The sequence below is a fragment of the Lipotes vexillifer genome, unplaced genomic scaffold (assembly GCF_000442215.2).
Source record: "Lipotes vexillifer unplaced genomic scaffold, Lipotes_vexillifer_v1.1 scaffold532, whole genome shotgun sequence".
Lineage (NCBI taxonomy): Eukaryota > Metazoa > Chordata > Mammalia > Artiodactyla > Lipotidae > Lipotes > Lipotes vexillifer.
The window spans coordinates 541020-559230 of NW_006798027.1; the positions used below are offsets into that span (position 1 = coordinate 541020).

Here is an 18211-nt window from a genome sequence, read left to right on the forward strand (position 1 = left end):
TTTTATTTCTTGGATAGGACTGTGTAGGTGACAGAAAGTATACTTTTCAGGAGTGATTCTGTTGGGTATCTTTAAAGTTTCAAAGCAGCTGTTAGAGATGTTAGTATTTCATTCCAGTTCTTGCTGTGTTAAGATTATCGCCACAGAGCTGAACTGATGTCTGTTTACTCCGCCACCATCAGCACCACCGCCATCATCTCAAACTTGGGAAAACTCAACTGCATCCACCCCAGAGAGAGACACGTACAGTGGTGCAGCTTAGTGATAAAGAAGCCAGTCTCGGAGTACACCTTTAGATCCTTTGTTTATATCACATTATTGTGAATTCGTACAAATTTCATTTATCGTTTAAAGCTGTACTATGTAACGTATTATACTATTATAAAATATCCTTTTCTGTAAATGCACTGAAGATTTCCTTTGGCATTTGTTAAGCCTATTTCTAGCAATATTGCAAATGCTAACCACCAGATAGTTAGAAACTCCAAAGATGAGGTCAGTTTTCTTCATTTTCTGAAATTAGTTATTTGAGTTAATAGGAATTCTGTAGGAATACTGACCCACCTCATTTCATGTAACCTTCAAAACAGTTAAAACAGGAAAAAAAACAAACCAGCTATATAAAACAAGAATCTTTCAGTTATAAAACTGCTGAAAGATCATGAGTCAGCTAATCTATGAAATTATGCAAGATAAAGCTGAAATAGCTGTTTTTTTTAAACAATTAAACCGGTTCTTTTTTCCCCTAAGGTTATAAGAAAATGGAAAATCTCCCTTTAAATCATGCAGAGATTTAAGTCAACACTTATCTATCTTTTCTAAGAAACTAAAATGTCTCTTATCTTACAGTTATATTCATAACACGCAAACTCTTTTCTGTGGCCAGTTTTTTATGCCTTTGAGACTAGACTGTATGGTACTATTTAGCCAGTATGTATTATAATGCTGAATTATGTATAAAATATTATTTCTGGTATTTGTCCATCTTCTATTGAAGTGCCATTATTATTGCCAGGGGAACTAAAAAAGAAAAAAACAGTCTTGCTAGCAGTAGGTGTTTCATGCACTACTTTCTTCAGTCCTTTTGTGCCATAGTGGGAATCTGGACCCTAAATGAGAACAAAAGGTTCATTAGTAATTTTCATTTAGTAAGCAATTTAATGTGGTATTTTAATTATATTACCGATCTACTGTATTTCGTTATGGCTCTTGTATAAAAATTTATGCCAAGTCATTTAAGAAAAAAGGTAGTTTTTGCTACAAGCTAATTAATGACTAAAAATAATGAATGTAGAGCTCAGCTATTAGAGGACAGTGAAATGGTTTTAAGGAAATAATTGTTTTATTTTATCTTCTGTCAAACTTACAATCTCCTACTCAAACAAAAGGCTATTTCTTATGAAGAACTGTTTCTTTCAGAGCAGAGCTCTGCTGAGAGGCACTGCTCTTCTCAAAGCAGTGGAATATTTTAGCTCCCACCTTCCTACCTTCTCTGCTTCCGACAAGGCTGTACTGTTAGTGACTCTCAGCTTCTACTGAAACACGCTCTCTATAACATGCAAGAGGAAACCGTGGGCCCCGCCAGCTCACCACCTGGAACATTCGGGAAGACTCTTACTTTGAGTGTTGCACATGCTGTGTAGCACACGTTGGGTAGGATCTCTATGGGTTCTTTGAACATGACCCTGAATGTGTTAGCAGTCCCATCACAACTAAATCCAGTATCATTTTGTCCCAGGGTTTGTTTTTTTTCATATTCAATGATCTGTAATTTTTAAAAGAAAAATTAAATTTAAGTTAAAACAAAGTTTCGTAGAAGAGAGTATGAAGCCCTTAGGCACAGCAGAATAGACTACTACATCTCTCTGCTGTAATTTTTCTCTACTGTCTCTAACCACTAAAGATGGCTTTAAACACGCTGTCAGAAAATGCATTCACTGCAGTAAGGATGGGGAGGATGTCAGATAACTGGGCTTTGGCTGCAGGAGAGAGGAGCTTCTAAAGAAGACACATGGCTTGGGAACTGGTGTTTTAGACTGTGTGGATTTTAGACACCTGAGGGAAATGAGCCTTTACTCCTTGCTAGCCTATGTCTTGTTGCTGGGAAATTCCTGTAGCAATTCCTATGTGGATAAAATATGAAAATTCCGTCTTTTCGATTTAGTTCCATAACCTGTGCCAGGCACCGAGGGACACCCTCAAGGAGCTTCTAGTCATTAGAGAAGACAAGTAAACAATGACAATTCAGTATAGCACCTGCAGTAGAGAGCTATGCATAAGATGAAGAGGAGGAGGGGAGGAAAACTGATTTCGTCAGGAAGGGGGGAGGCTCCACAGAAGAGAGTTTTAAAAGCTCAACTCAGAGGTTACCAGGTTAAAGAGAAAACTCTTCATGCAAGGGAACAGTATGTGTGGAGGCCAAGGCTCATAAAGCCATCTTTCTGCATACATCAGGTAAAAATGGTAATAGTAAAACAGGCTGAACCAGGACATGCAGCGAGAGATTAGGACAGTGGCCACCTCAGGCAGGATAGTGACCAGAAAAGATCACAAGGGGATGTCTGGGGTGCTGTAATACCCTGTTCCTTAATCAGGCTGCTGGTTACACAAGTGTGTTCACAGTTTATGAAAAGGGAGCCATACGTACCACTTATGTCTACTTTTCTGTATGTACAGTCAGCCCCCTGTATACACGGCTGCAGAACCTGTGGATGTGGAGGACTGACTGTATTACGTCATTTTATATAAGGGGCTTTGAGCATCCATGGATTCTGGTATCCACAAGGGGTCCTAGAACCAATCCCCTGAAGATACTGAGGGACTACAGTATATCACAGTTCAATTAAAAAAAAAAGACATGATGGTGCCCTGGAAAAGTAGTAAGACAGGATTTCGTTGTGGCAGTGTAATCTAGAGTAAACCACTTCTCCGAGCCTCAGTTTTATCTTTTAATTTGGGAAAAAAACTTGTTTGCCTTCTTCCTAAGGCTATTGTGAGACTCAAATTATAAAACTACAGCAACAACGACAGCAACAGACTATGTTCCAAACACTTTACATGCATCATCTCAACCGTTGCTCACAAAAACATAATGGAGGTACCACTACTGTCAAAGTAAACAAGGACACTGGGGCTCAGAGAGGTTACCTAATTTGCCCACAGACACACCCTTGAGACGGTAGAGCTGAGATTCAAACCCAGGTAGGTCTATCTGGTAGTGTTATCTAGAGGGTGCATGGGACTAGCCACCGGGTAGAAGAAAATAAAGAGAAGTCCTACTTCTATTCATTTTATATCATTTTAATATACCCATAACCCCGATGCCCTCCCTCAGACTGTACACAAGGAATCTGGTGTCTCATGTAATATGGGAGGGGCACTGAAGGAAGCCAGGGGTTCCACAATTGAAGAGAATGACTGTGGGGCCCTCACTCCTTCCAGGCCTGCAGACTATACAGCCTGCTTAAGGGGGCTTATGGATCCTATGGATAGGATCTTAACAATATATAAAGTAAAACAGGGGCTTCCCTGGTGGCACAGTGGTTGAGAGTCCGCCTGCCGATGCAGGGGATACGGGTTCGTGCCCTGGTCCGGGAAGATCCCACATGCCGCGGAGCGGCTGGGCCCGTGAGCCATGGCCGCTGAGCCTGCGCGTCCGGAGCCTGTGCTCCGCAACGGTAGAGGCCACAACAGTGAGAGGCCCGCGTGCCGCAAAAAAAAAAAAAGGTAAAACAGGGAGTGATCATGAAAATCTTTTATACCCCTGAGAGGTCTGCTGTGGTTTTTTGGCATTAAAAATTATAGGAACAAAATTTCCTAACCTTTAAAATCTTTCAAATAAACAATCTCAGTGGCTTTGGTTTATAAGAGCAACGAATTGACATGAATGATTTAATTTATAGCTGAATTTCACTATAAACGTTAGTGGACAGAATTTAAAAATGAGCATGATTTCATTAGCACAGCCAATAAAGCAATTCTTCCATTTGGAACAAGGTGTCTTTGTGAGGTAATAAAGTATCTTTTTTGGCTGTCATCAGACCAGATCTTTATTTTTGTCTGCGTAGGGTCCTCCTTGCTGCACACGGGCTTTCTATAGTTGTGGCGAGCGGGGGCTACTCTTCGTTGCAGTACGCGGGCTACTCATTGCGGTGGCTTGTCTTTGCTGTGGAACACGGGCTCTAAGCACAAGGGCTTCAGTAGTTGTGGCATGCAGGCTCAGTAGTTGTGCCACAAAGACTTAGTTGCTCTGCGGCATGTGGGATCTTCCTGGACCAGGGCTCGAACCCGTGTTCCCTGCACTGGCAGGCAGATTCTTAACCACTGTGCCACCAGGTAAGTCCCTGGACCAGACCAGATCTTTGAATTGTTGTGTATCTTGAAAGTCAATGATGCATTTTGATCACTAAGTTCACCAATGTTTTTACTATTAAAAATAGTATATTAATTAACATTTTAGAGAGTGCAGTTTTTTCAGCTGAAAGAAGTCTGAAACATTGTTTACTTCCTTTTTTCATTTCTATTTTTTGTGTTTTAATTTATGTATAATATAAGTATAGTATTGCATAGGTATATGTGTATAGTAAATAAAAGTACAATGTAGATGTGTTTCAAAAATAATTTCACTAACTGGGATGTGCAATCAAAAGTGTGGAGAACACTGGTTGACTGGAACGGAAGGAGAGAGGTGCTTCACTTTCTTCGAGATTAAGTAATCGTGTCATATGTGAAAGAACTGAGGTGGAGCAGACCTAAGAATGGGGCAGGGTATGGTCAGACAATCAGAAATCAGAGGTGTTACCAGTAGTTATAGGAAATTAGACAGTCTCAAGCCCTAGAGTTCAAAGTACCATGAAAAAAGCAGGTGGGTGTTTTTAGACAGTCAGTGCACAGCAGGAAGAACTAATAGAAGGGTTTCCTGGACAAAGGAGAGCTCCTTGTATGTTAATGCTTCTGTTAAGGACCCCAGGACCTCAATTTTCTGAAACTACACTTTTTAGATCAATTGTAAAATGGAACCCTCTAGGCTTAAAATACTAATAGGCTTTCTGATGCCTGTGATAATTATACTGAAATTTGGATTTTGCCGAAACAATATTTTTTTTTTTTTTTTTCTATCCAGGTTTCCTTTTTTTTTTTTTTTTAACATCTTTATTGGGGTATAATTGCTTTACAATGGTGTGTTAGTTTCTGCTTTATAACAGAGTGAGTCAGTTATACATATATATATGTTCCCATATCTCTTCCCTCTTTGTCTCCCTCCCTCCCACCCTCCCTATCCCACCCCTCCAGACAGCCACAAAGAACCGAGCCGGTTTCCCTGTGCCATGCGGCTGCTTCCCACTGGCTATCTACCTTACGTTCGAAACAATATTTTATCATAAAATGACACTTGTTATATATTTCAGATGGTATACAGTGGGCAAAAAAAAGTGTACCTGTATATTCACTTGATAATCCGTGGGACCATGAATAGATCCATATAAACCAAATCCGACTATAGAGATTCTTCTATTAACTGTGAACCTGAGAGAATGAGGCCAAATATAAAATAACATACATAATTCAGTAAGCATTCATACTCCAAAGGCTTATACATTTTTTAAGTGTTACTCAGAACATCTAATTTTGCTCATAAATAAAGAAAACTATCAAAAATTAAACATCCTTGGAAATGTCATCTGCTTACCAAAAAACTCTTGCTAGAGTAACTTATTGGGAACTTAAGTAGAATCTGTTTTCTGTACTGTGCATTTTTGAGCCAAGCAATTTATTTAACCTAAATACCTACTTTTGTTGTGATGATAATTTTAGTCCAAATCTGTCTGCACATCTCCTTCATGAACAGAGATGTGTCAGCCATCAGACCTGATGTGCAGCATCCCAAACTCTGACAATTCTTCAGCTCGATGAGTATTTATTGGGCCTAGCACTGGGGAAATAATGGTCAACAAGACAGTCTCTGCCCCTACTGCACTTATGGCCTAATGGAGGACACTGATAATAAATAACAAAAGGATAAATCATTAATTATAAATTGTGATAAGAGTTGTGAAGGAAGCAGGCTGCTGTAACAGAATTGGTGGTGGAGGTCTGGGGACAGGACCTAAGTTACACAGGTAGATCAGAATGAGATTTCACACTAGAACAATTAGCAGATCCAGTTTAGTCACCATAGTTAAGAAACAGACCCACCTTACTCCATGTTATAAATGTATAAAAACTAGCATCAAGCACAAATGGCATTAAATAACTGTATAATAAGAGATAATCTATAATATAAAGCAGTTATCCTCAACATTTCATACTTTAAGAACTGAAGTAACAAATTTTATTATTATTACTACCATAACATTGCCACTTTATGAGCACTTCCTGTGCCAGGCACCAAGCTTCAGTTCTTTACATGAATTATTTCCTTTAGTCATCATAACAGCTCTATAAACTAAGTAACACAGTATGATTTTTATCATCCTGTTTTTATAGCTGAAGAAACTGAGATTTAGAGAAATTAACTTGCCTGGATCAAAATGTGTAGCAGAGATGGGACACAACCCCAGGTCTGCATGGATCAAAAGGTCACACTCTTAATCACTATGTTAAACTTCCAGTATGAGGATCACGTTAAAATTTTTAAAATATATTATTTATAATTTTTATTATAAAAAAGCAATATATTCTCTGTTTAAAAAAAGTCAGAAAATGCAGCTAAGCAAACAAGAGGAAAAATTTAAAGCATCTCTAAATCTACCATCTAGAGATAACTTCATTTTCAGTTTGGTGCACTTCCTTTTCAGACTTTTAGTTCTGTTTTTAAACAACAGAAAAACAGACTTTTTTCTATGAACATATATGTATTATTTTAAAAAACCATGTCAGAATATATATATTTTTGTAACTTCATGTAAAAAGGTAAAAAACTACTACTGATTCATTATATTTAAACAATTCCTACTTGTTAAATAATCTAGGTTATTTGCAGTTTTTGTTATTAGACAACAATGCCATGATGAACAATCTTATAGCTAAATCATTTCACAGTGCCTTCATTATTTCCTAGAATAAATTCCTGGAAGTAGATTTTCTGGGGAAAATGAAAGGCATATTCTTTTTTTTTTTTTTTTTTTTTTTTTTTTGGGTTATGCGGGCCTCTCACTGTTGTGGCCTCTCCCATTTGCGGAGCACAGGCTCCGGACGCGCAGGCTCAGTGGCCATGGCTCACGGGCCCAGCCGCTCCGCGGCATGTGGGATCTTCCCGAAACGGGGCACGAACCCGCGTCTCCTGCATCGGCAGGCGGACTCTCAAGCACTGCGCCACCAGGGAAGCCCTGAAAGGCATATTCTTAAGGCGTTAGATGAACTTTATCAAATTGCTTTCTGGGAAGATTATAAAACCTTACACCCAACAAGGAATGAAGATCATTTCTATCTCACAAGTATCTTCATTTCTTTTTGCTGTTGAGAAACTGATGACTGACAAATTCTGTTTATATTTGATTACTGAGTTAACACATTTGCTCATATGCTTAATATCTACTGGATTTTCTCTTTAATGAAAAACCCACTCACGTTCTTTTCTCATTTTTCTCTGCTGATGAGTGTCTTTTTCATGTGGATTCGAAAGACCATGTTATATAGTTATTATATGCTTTGTCAGTAACATCCATTACAAAAACTTTCCTATTTGTCATTTATCTTTTAACTTTATGGTGGTTTTGGATGTAACATTTTGAATTATTTGTAGTCAAATTATGATCTATGCCAAGTTCAGAGGCCTATCTCATCCTCATAATAAATAAACATTCTGTTCCAGCACCTTCACTGTTTCCTTTTTTTTTAATGTTAAAATTTTAATTTATACAAATATTGGTAAAGATCAGTAAAGATCTAACTTTATTTTCCCAGTGGTTAATCCTTCCTCACATTCTAAATGTTCATTTACATTAGGTTGGTTTCTGAACTCTGTAGTATGTTCCGTACAACATTCTCTTACAGCTTTACAATATTTTTCATATTTGATTAATACCACTCTTTTAAAAAAGAAACCTTTACTTTTGCAGATTAATTTTAGAATAATTTTGCCAACCCACTCCTCCCTACCAAAAACATGTGACTTCTACAAGGAACTGCCTAACTCAGAAAGTTTAGTTTGGAAAGACACTGTCTGATTCTAGTCGAAGTTCTCCAATTCTTTATAAAGATACCATACTGTACATTTCCTAAAGGATTTACCCCTGCTACTTTATGTTATTTGTTACTATTGCAAGTGGGATCTGTTTTTACTCACCATTTTAACTGAAAATTCAAACATTAACTTTTTTTTTTTTTTGCTGCATCGCATGGCTTGTGGGATCTTAGTTCCCCGACCAGGCATTGAACCCGGGCCACCACCCTGAAAGTGCCAAGTCCTAACCACTGGACTGCTAGGGAATGTCCTAAAATTTTTTTATTGTGGCAAAATATATAACAAAATGTACCATCTTAAGCATTTTAAAGTGCACCATTCAGTGGCATTAAGTAATTCACACTGTTGTTAACCATCAACACCACCCACCTCTGTAAATGAATTTTAATGACACAGGAACATCACTGGTTTTTGCACATACGTTTTATAAGTTACCACTACTCTTTATTGGTTCTAATACATTTTTACTGATCCTGAGGCTGTCTGAGTGGACTAGTTGTTCTCAAAAGGAGTTCTGTGCCCAAGGAGGCAGGCTCTGTTTTCACAAAGGATATGAAGCACCACTGACAGGGAGCCAGGGACACCAGATTCACTGCAATACTTAGGAAAGTCTCCCAAAACAAAGAATCCCAACCAACTTTCAAGTGTCCTGTCAGAATTCATGTAGATGAAAAACTTGTTTTTAACTATGAGACTTGAACTTAATCCCTTTTTATTAATAAACCAAGATTTTTACAGCAATTTTAATATTCACTGACTTTTATAAGAGGTGACTACTATACAAATCGAGGAAATATTATACAGTCATTTCTCATTATTTGTGGTAGTTATATTTTATAGTTGGTGCAAACACAGAATTAGCAAATACTAAACCACTGCTCTTAGGGGGAATGTGTACACACACACACTCACACACACTCACACACCACTCGTGGATTATAATCTTAAATCCTAAGAACGACTCATTCTAGTATATTCCATTTTCTGTGTTTCACAAAAGAGAAATGGAATTAAGGAGTGTTAAGTGACCTGCCTGAGGCCACCCTACTAACAGATGCCAGAGATGGGATTCAAACTGTCCAATGGCCACAGAGCTGTAGTGTCCTGCACTGCACTGCCCCCTACCATCTCCATCTCTGTATGAGCGCTGAAAATAAGAAGGTAGAGCATCCCCCTTGTTTGATCTCACACAGGAGCATGCTCCCAGGCAACTAAAATCTTTCCTGTGAATGACTAAGAAAGCACTGCTGGTATTGATTTGGGGGTTACAAATAAATTCTAGCGAGTAAATGAGTTCTCAAATATGGAAACTGGATAAACAGGATGGACCATAGTTTGCTTTAGTTGAAACTTTTAAAGAAAATGACAAAATTGGCAGCAGTGCTGCTCATAGTATTTGGGACATGAGTATAATACACCTGTTCCCTGCACCTACAGCTGTCTGAGTGTGCTGGTGCATACAGGTACTATCTCTGATTGCTTGTTTGTCTTCCGGTGCTGCCCAAGTGTCTACATATTGAAGTACACATTTGATTTTACTATCAGTTACATTTACTGTCCTTTACATTACAACTAGGCCATTATATCATTTAAAAAAAATGAAACACATTATCTATGAATTTCATTTAAGGTTAATAAAGGGGGAATACAAAATATTACAAAAAAGGGAGAACTAGGTCTGATGGAGCGAAGAACTACTAATATAGATGTTATCTGCAAAAAATGAAAAACACCTCTTCCTCTCCAATTTTTCTTTTTTGTTTATATTGAAGTATAGTTGATTTACAACGTTGTATTAATTACCTATATTTCTTTATCTTTATACGTACATCCATCAGAGTTTTAAGAACACTACTGAAAAACAGCAAAAATAGCCCATCATGTTAAAGAAGTATTCTTCTAGACCTAGCCTATTAATGGTTATATCTGGATCGAGGGTAAAATTTTATCAAGTCTTTTTGACATCTATCAAAATAAATTTTTTTTCTTTGATCTGCTACTGTGGTGAATTATAGTAATATATTTCATAGTTTTGCGCCATTCTTTCAATCTCCAAACAAACTCTTATCTGCCTTTTTTTTTTTTGCACTCCTTTTGCATTGATGGACGTTATTAGGAATAGCCTTACAAAACTCAGTTGGATGGATGTTATTTTAAATGATGTTCATTGCACTGCTGCTCAGTGTCCCCTTTCTAAGAAACCACAGGAGAAACTTCTCTAAAGTCTCTGTATCTGAAACAGCCACCCTTCCTCCTGAGCAGTATGTGTACTTTTCATGTGATAAACTTTTCAATTTCTGTAACTTTATAGCTTTAGAACTAAACTTAAGATGTCAGAGCATGGATCTTACATATTTATCTCCACTGGATGTATTTTTCCGACCCTAATTTATCACTTTTTTAAAAAATTGGACTATAGTTGATTTACATCTATTTGCTGTTATAGTATTATTCTTTTAAGGTACTGCTAGATTCAAAATGCTATTTTATTTCTTTTCTATATAAGTGAGATTGACCTAGAAAATTTTTTGCCTTGTCAGATTCCTGTATAAGGATTATGCTTCTTTCAGTACTTAACCAAAAAGTATTTTCTTCTTTTAATGTTCAATGAAACAACCTGTTCCCTGAATGTTTGATAAAACTCACCTGTCAAAACCACCTTGTGAAGGGACAGTTCTTTGATAACTTTTAATTTCTTCCATGGTAATTGGTCTATTCAGGCTTTCTTCTTCAGTCAATTTTGATAATTTATATTTGCCTATAAAATGATCCATTCCATCAAGATGTTCAATTTATTAGCACAGAGTAAACCCAGAATTAAAATTAAAATTTCCTCAGTATATTATTATATTCCATTATTTGTAGATGTAAGTATGTTTTATTACCTTTGCCCAAGGTTTGCTTATTTTATTGGTCTTTTTCAGGAACCAGCTTATATTTAACAATCCTACTATTTTTAGTTCATTAATTTCTACATTTACCTATTTCCTTTCTCTTTTCATATGGTTCTTTTGCTATTCATTTTCTAGCTTCTTGGGTTAATGCTGAAATCATTTATTTCTACTCTAATTTATTTAATAAAAGTAGTTAATTATTGCTAATTCTCTGTGTGACACTTTGGCCTCATCCCCTAAGCTCTCACATATAGTATTCTCATTGTGAATTATTACTAAATAGTCTACAAATGCATTTTTATTTCCATTTTAACCCAATATTTGTAAGAGTCCTCTCCCTCTTGGAGTTCTAGTTTTAAACAAACTTCTTGTTAGTTTCTAGTTTTATACCAAAGTGCTATTAATATTAATGAAAATTCAAAAGGCATGTTTTATGAAAACAGGTAAATATTCTATTTTGACATTTAACCTAAAGAAACACGGTAGAGCAAATATAAATTCCAAAAGGATTATATGCATGCATCTTTTAAAATTAAAAAAAAATTCTCCCAAAGTTGTTACAAATGTATACTGAGATATTTTCCATGCAACATCTATGCAAATAAAAATCTCACACTAAACCAAGTAAGATTAAATGTTATAGCCCTAAGGCTGTAAAAATAATGTTTGATCAATTAAGGTCTAGACTTCAGCTCACCAGCAGTGGCAATCCAAACAAAACTCACAAAATAGAAGGCCCAAGTCAATCCTTTCTTACTCTACTTGTTTCCTAAGAGATTCCCTCACTCATAATTCAGTGGAGAGACCAGTAAGACTCACTGACTTCTTGACTGTTGTATCAAAAGTTAGAAATGTATTAAACAAAGTATAAAATAAAATGTGGTTAATTATCTCCCACAATATGAACATAAAAGCCAAATGTGAGCCGCTGCCCCACCCCACCCCACCCCCAAATCTACAATATGCAGATACCTGATTCGATCACTCGTTCCACTGTAACCCCACCGGCTCTCTACTTGCTGGAATCTATTGATGCAGCATTCCTTTCCTCTGAGGCAGCATCTTGGTCGATCAATGTATTCAACTCGGGGCTTAGGATTGACAGTAAAATGAAGAAAGAGGTTTACCACTTCACGATCTGACAGAATTCCAGACTGAGCAGGACCTGTAGAAATAAAAACATAAACCTCAATAAAAGTAACTTCACTGCAATTCCTAACTTTGTAATTCTCCCCAAGATAATGTGAATTCAAATGTGAAAGATGTAAAGTAACAATGAGTATATATAATTTTAGCGTGTGTGTGTGTGTGTGTGTGTGTGTGTGTGTGTGTGTTACGCAGGCCTCTCACTGTTGTGGCCTCTCCCGTTGTGGAGCACAGGCTCCGGACGCGCAGGCTCAGCGGCCATGGCTCACGGGCCCAGCCGCTCCGCGGCATGTGGGATCTTCCCGGACCGGGGCACGAACCCGTGTCCCCTGCATCGGCAGGCGGACTCTCAACCACTGCGCCACCAGGGAAGCCCCTAATTTTAGCATATATTTAATTTTAAAGTTTTACTAAATTCATCTGAGGTTAACCTAATATGTAAGTGTTAAAATCATTAATAAATCAAAGCTTAGATGAAACCCTGAGATCACAGAAAGATCCCTGGATTTCTCTATCCATTTGCCCTGAGTGTTCTGTTTCCCAGAAAGAGGAGAGTTGGAGAAGTGCTTACAGTGGCAGCCAGAGCTATCGTCACCTCTCCATTCCCCATCTGTCTGAGGCTGTAATCAAACAATGGAATATTTAGAGGTAGAAATAGATGGCACAGTGCTTTCAGTGTGGGATTTTGAAATTAGCAGAGGTCAGGAGCTAAGATTGGAAGAGCTGTGGAAGCAGCATATCACATGCTATAGTTTTCTCATTCACTGTTTCTGGGAAGAGAAAATTCCAAACAGCTTAAATTTAACCAGGAATAAATGCTATTCCTCATAAAAGACGCCAGGAGATTCCTTCCAAGGCTGGTAAAAACAATATAAATAAGAGACTGCAAAACACTAGAAATTTGGTTTAAGAAACTATAAATCAGATTTTAATGTAAAATGCCCTAATTTGTAATATAAATTTTTAGAATATCACACACAAAATATATCAACCTGCCAGACCTGGCCCCATGATTCATGTGCAATCTCTGGATAAGTAAAGACTGTAAAGAAGAAAAAATACAATTACAAACTTAAAACATGCATTTTAGAGAGAAAAAAAAGAAAAGAACGTAACTGGAACTGCATAAGATCAGAAGAGAGATGGGGGTGAAAACTCATGTATCTTTCTCAGATGACAAATAAGACAAAAGAATTAAAATGTTTAAGGTGATTAAAATGGATGATAAAAAGCAGAGACCAACATACAGGTAACTAGTGTTCCTGAAGAACTAACAGTAAGAAATAGGATGATGCAATAATTCAAGACTACAGGTATACCTCGCTTTATTATGCTTCGCAGATACATTTTTTACAAATTGAAAGTTTGTGGCAACCCTGCATCAACAAGTCTGTTGCTGTCATTTTTCAACTGCATTTACTCACTTTGTGTCTCTGTGTCACATTTTGGTAATTCTCTCAATAGTTTAAACTTTTTCATTTGACTATACTTGTTATGATCTATGATCAGTGACCTCTGATGTTACTACTGTAATAGTTTTGAGCCCCATGAACCACACCCATAAGACAGCGAACAATTAAGTTATGCAGGTATCTGCATAAATGTTGTGTGTATTCTGACTGCTCCACTGATCAGCTGTTCCCCATCTCTCTCTGTCTCCTCCTGAGACACAACAGTATTGAAATTGGGCCAATTAACAACCCTATAGTTGGGCTTCCCTACTGGCACAGTGGTTAAGAATCTGCCTGCCAATGCAGGGGACACAGGTTTGAGCCCTGGTCCGGGAAGATCCCACATACCACATACCACGAAGCAACTAAGCCCTGCACCACAACTACTGAGCCTGTACTCTAGAGCCCGCAAGCTACAACTACTGAGCCCACGTGCCACAACTACTGAAGCCCACGCACCTAGAGCCCGTGCTTCTCAACAAGAAAAGCCACCACAATGAGAAGCCCGTGCAGCGCAATGAAGAGTAGCCCCTGCTCGCCGCAACTAGAGAAAGCCCGCGTGCAGCAATGAAGACCCAATGCAGCCAAAAATAAAATAAATAAATTTACAAAAAAAGAGAAACCAACAGCCCTATAGTGGCCTCTTAAGTGTTCAAGTGAAAGAACAGTCGAACATCTCTCCCTTTAAATCAAAAGCAGAAATGATTATGCTGAGTAAGAAGGCATGTCAAAAGCTAGGTCTCTTGCACCAAAGAGTAGCCAAGTTGTGAATGCAAAGGAAGAGTTCCTGAAGGAAATTAAAAGTTCTACTCCAGTGAACACACAAATAATAAGAAAGCGAAACAGGCTTAATGCTGATATGGAGAAAGTCTGAGTGGTTTGGATAGAAGATCAAACCAGCCACAACATTCCCTTAAGACAAAGACTAATCCAGAGCAAGGCCCTAACTCTCTTCAATTCTATGAAGGCTGAAAGAGATGAGGAGGCTACAGAAGAAAAGTCTGAAGCTAGCAAAAGGGGGTCCAGGAGGTTTAAGGAAAGAGGCTGCCTCCGTGATGTAAAAGTGCAAGGGGAAGCAGCAAGTGCTGACGTAGAAGCTGCAGCAGGTTATCCAGAAGATCTGGCTAAGATCATTAATGAAGGTGGCTGCACAAAACAACAGATAATTCAGTGTAGACAAATAGCCTTCTAGTGGAAGAAGATGCCATCTAGGACTTTGATAGTTAGAGAGAAGTCAATGCCCGGCTTTAAAGCTTCAAAGGACAGCCTGACACTCTTGTTAGGGGCTAATGCAGCTGGTGACTTTAAGTTGAAGCCAATGCTCATTCATCATTCTGGAAATCCTAGGGCCCTTTAGAATTATGCTAAATCTACCCTGTGTTATAAATGGAACAAAAAAGCCTGGATGACAGCACATTTGTTGACAACATGGTATACTGAATATTTTAAGCCCACTGTTAAGACCAACTGCTCACAAAAAAAGATTCCTTTCAAAATATTGTTCCTTGACAATGTACCTGGTCATCCAAGAGCACTCATGAAGATGTACAGTTGTTTTCATGATTGCTGACAGAACATCCATTCCATAGCCCATGGATCAAAGAGTAATTTAGACTTTCAAGCCTTATTATTTAAGAAGAACATTTTGTAAGGCTATAGCTACCACAGAGAGTAGTGATTCCTCTGATGCATCTGGGCAAAGTAAACTGAAAACCTGGAAAGGAGTCACCATTCTAGATGCCATTAAGAACATCCATATTTCATGGAACGAGTTCAAAATATCAATATTAAAGAGAGTTTGGAGGAAGTAAACTGTAACCTTCATGCTTGACTTTGAGGGGTTCAAAGACTTCAGTGGAGGAAGTAACTGCAGATGTGGTGGAAATAGCAAGAGAACTAAAATTAGAAGTGGAGCCTGAAGATATGACTGAATTGCTGCAACCTCATGATAAAACTTGAACAGATGAGGAGTTGCTTCTACAGATGAGCAAAGAAAGTGGTTTCTTGAGACAGAATCTCCTCCTGTTGAAGATGCTGTGAAGACTGTTGACATGACAACAAAGGATTTACAATATTACATAAACTTAACTGATAAAGCAGTGGCAGGGTGAAAGAGGACTAACTCCAATTTTGAAAGAAGTTTTACTGTGGGTAAAATGCTATCAAACAGCATTGCCTGCTACAGAGAAATGTTTCCTGAAAGAGTCAATCACTGTGGCGAACTTCATTATTATCTTAAGAAATTGCCACAGGACTTCCCTGGTGGCGCAGTGGTTAAGAATCCGCCTACCAATGCAGGGGACACGGGTTTGAGCCCTGGTCCGGGAAGATCCCACATGCTGCGGAGCAAATAAGCCCGTGCGCCACAACTACTGAAGCCCGCGTGCCGCCACTACTGAGCCCGCGTGCCACAACTACTGAAGCCTGCGCACCTAGAGCCCATGCTCCGCAACAAGAGAAGCCACCGCAATGAGAAGCCTGTGCACTGCAACAAAGAGTAGCCCCTGCTCACCACAACTAGAGAAAGCCCATGCACAGCAGTGAAGACCCAACGCAGCCAAAAATGAAAAAAAAATGAAAATAAAAAAAAAGAAAGAAGTTGCCACAGCCATATTAATCTTCAACAACCACCACCCTGACCTGTCAGCAGCCGTCAACATCGAGGCAAGACCCTCCACCAGCAAAAAGATTAGGACTTGCTGAAGCCTCAGATGTTAGCATTCTTTAGCAATACAGTCTTTTTAAATTAAGGTATGTACCTTGTTTTTTTTAGACATAATGCTATTGCACTTAACAGACTATAATATAGTGTAAACATAACTTTTATATGCATTGGGAAACCAAAAAATTTGTATGGCTCACTTTATTCCGATATTCAATTTATTGTTGTGGTCTGGAACACACAATATCACCAAGGTATGCCTGTATTATAAAATTTCCTTAGTTGAAAAAAGAAGTCTTCAGATCATGAAAAACGTTCTCAGATATATCCCATATATACCATATACCTATTTAAAGAAAGTAATCAAGAATAAACTCAACAAATGAGTGAATCAAAGTAAAGAATTCAAGAAGGTGTATCATAAAAGAACTGGTGATAAACACTAAATCCAATACAACCTATAATTAAGTCTAATACAGTTGTGTTTTTGTAGTATGTTATGTGGGTGTATAATCAGTTACCATAAAGTATGCTGGACAGGTTGAAAGGATGGAACACCAGGCTAACATTCTTATCTTCAATAGGGAAGGTCAATAAATATCGTTTTATGAAATGAATTAAGAAAATTGGAGGGGAAAAAGTAAATGCACAATTTATTATTTCCTAATCTCTAGACAGAAAACACACACACACACACACACACACACACTCAACAGCAAAACAGAGAACATAAAGGGAGCTCTCCCTAAAACATCTTTGAAAAATATAATACAGAAATAATAAGCATAACAGAAAAGAACATACATAACAGCAAAAAAAGAAACATTATCTGACTTACATAAAAATATTAAGAAGTCTGTAAGATGGAAGAGCCTATGTCAGAGAACAACTATACATGAAACAGTACATAAAATAGCTATTTCATGTTAACAGAGAACAACTGAGGCAGTCAGTGCTTGAGAAGGGAAATGTATTGAGATGAAGCCCTATATCTGTCACCACTTTTCCCCTTGGGATATTTGCTGATTTGCTTCACAGGGCATAAATGCCACGCAGAAACTGGCAACCTAGAAATTGTGGTAGTCCTCAACTGACTGAAGAGACAAAAACTGTAATTCAAAGCTACCAAGGCAGCCAGACAATGATCTGGAAGAGAATACTTAATAGACAAACAAGACCAACATTTTGTGCATAATTTCTCCTTGAAGTATTTGTCAACTCCTGGGCTTCCCTGGTGGCGCAGTGGTTAAGAATCTGCCTGCCAATACAGGGGACACAGGTTCGACCCCTGGTCTGGGAAGATCCCACATGCCGTGGAGCAACTAAGCCCGTGTGCCACAACTACCGAGCCCCTGTGCTGCAACTACTGAAGCCCATGCACCTAGAGCCTGTGCTCCGCAACAAGAGAAGCCACCACAATGAGAAGCCCACGCACCGCGATGATGAGTAGGCCCCGCTGGCCGCAACCAGAGAAAAGCCTGCGCACAGCAACAAAGACCCAACAAAGGCCCAACACAGACAAAAATAAAATTAAAAAAAAGTATTTGTCAATTCCTAAGCTATGCACAAGCAAGAGAAAACTATGAGACCAAAACACCAGGCAGAAAGGCGCTGCTAAGAGACTAAAGAATTAAACAGAAATTTCTGTCTTAAAGCTAGGGAGAAAAATTCCCAAATATTTGAAAATTAAGCTATATACTTAATAGCCCATGGGTCAAGAAAAAAATTACCATGAAAATTAGAAAATATTTTTTATTGAATGACAATGAAAATACAACATATCAAAACTTGTGGGGATGGGCTTAACCTGGTGGCACAGTGGTTAAGAATCTGCCTGCCGATGCAGGGGACACGGGTTCGTGCCCCGGTCCGG

The 18211-nt window shown here is 38.3% G+C and overlaps 1 protein-coding gene across 2 annotated transcripts in view; it reads right to left on the reverse strand.

Moving 5' to 3' along the window:
* Nucleotides 1-564: 564 nt before the first annotated feature.
* BTBD1 (BTB domain containing 1) overlaps nt 565-18211 on the reverse strand; it is a 47464-nt gene continuing 29817 nt past the window's right edge. The window contains exons 5-8 of one of the 2 annotated variants that reach the window (XM_007470062.1): nt 12052-12244; nt 5439-5526; nt 1619-1765; nt 565-1109 (exon numbers count right to left, since the gene is read on the reverse strand). In XM_007470062.1, coding sequence (XP_007470124.1) covers nt 951-1109; nt 1619-1765; nt 5439-5526; nt 12052-12244 — 587 coding nt within the window. In that variant the 3' untranslated portion in view covers nt 565-950. The remainder of the gene's footprint in view (nt 1110-1618; nt 1766-5438; nt 5527-12051; nt 12245-18211) is intronic. The other variant, XM_007470061.1, reaches the window with a different exon arrangement.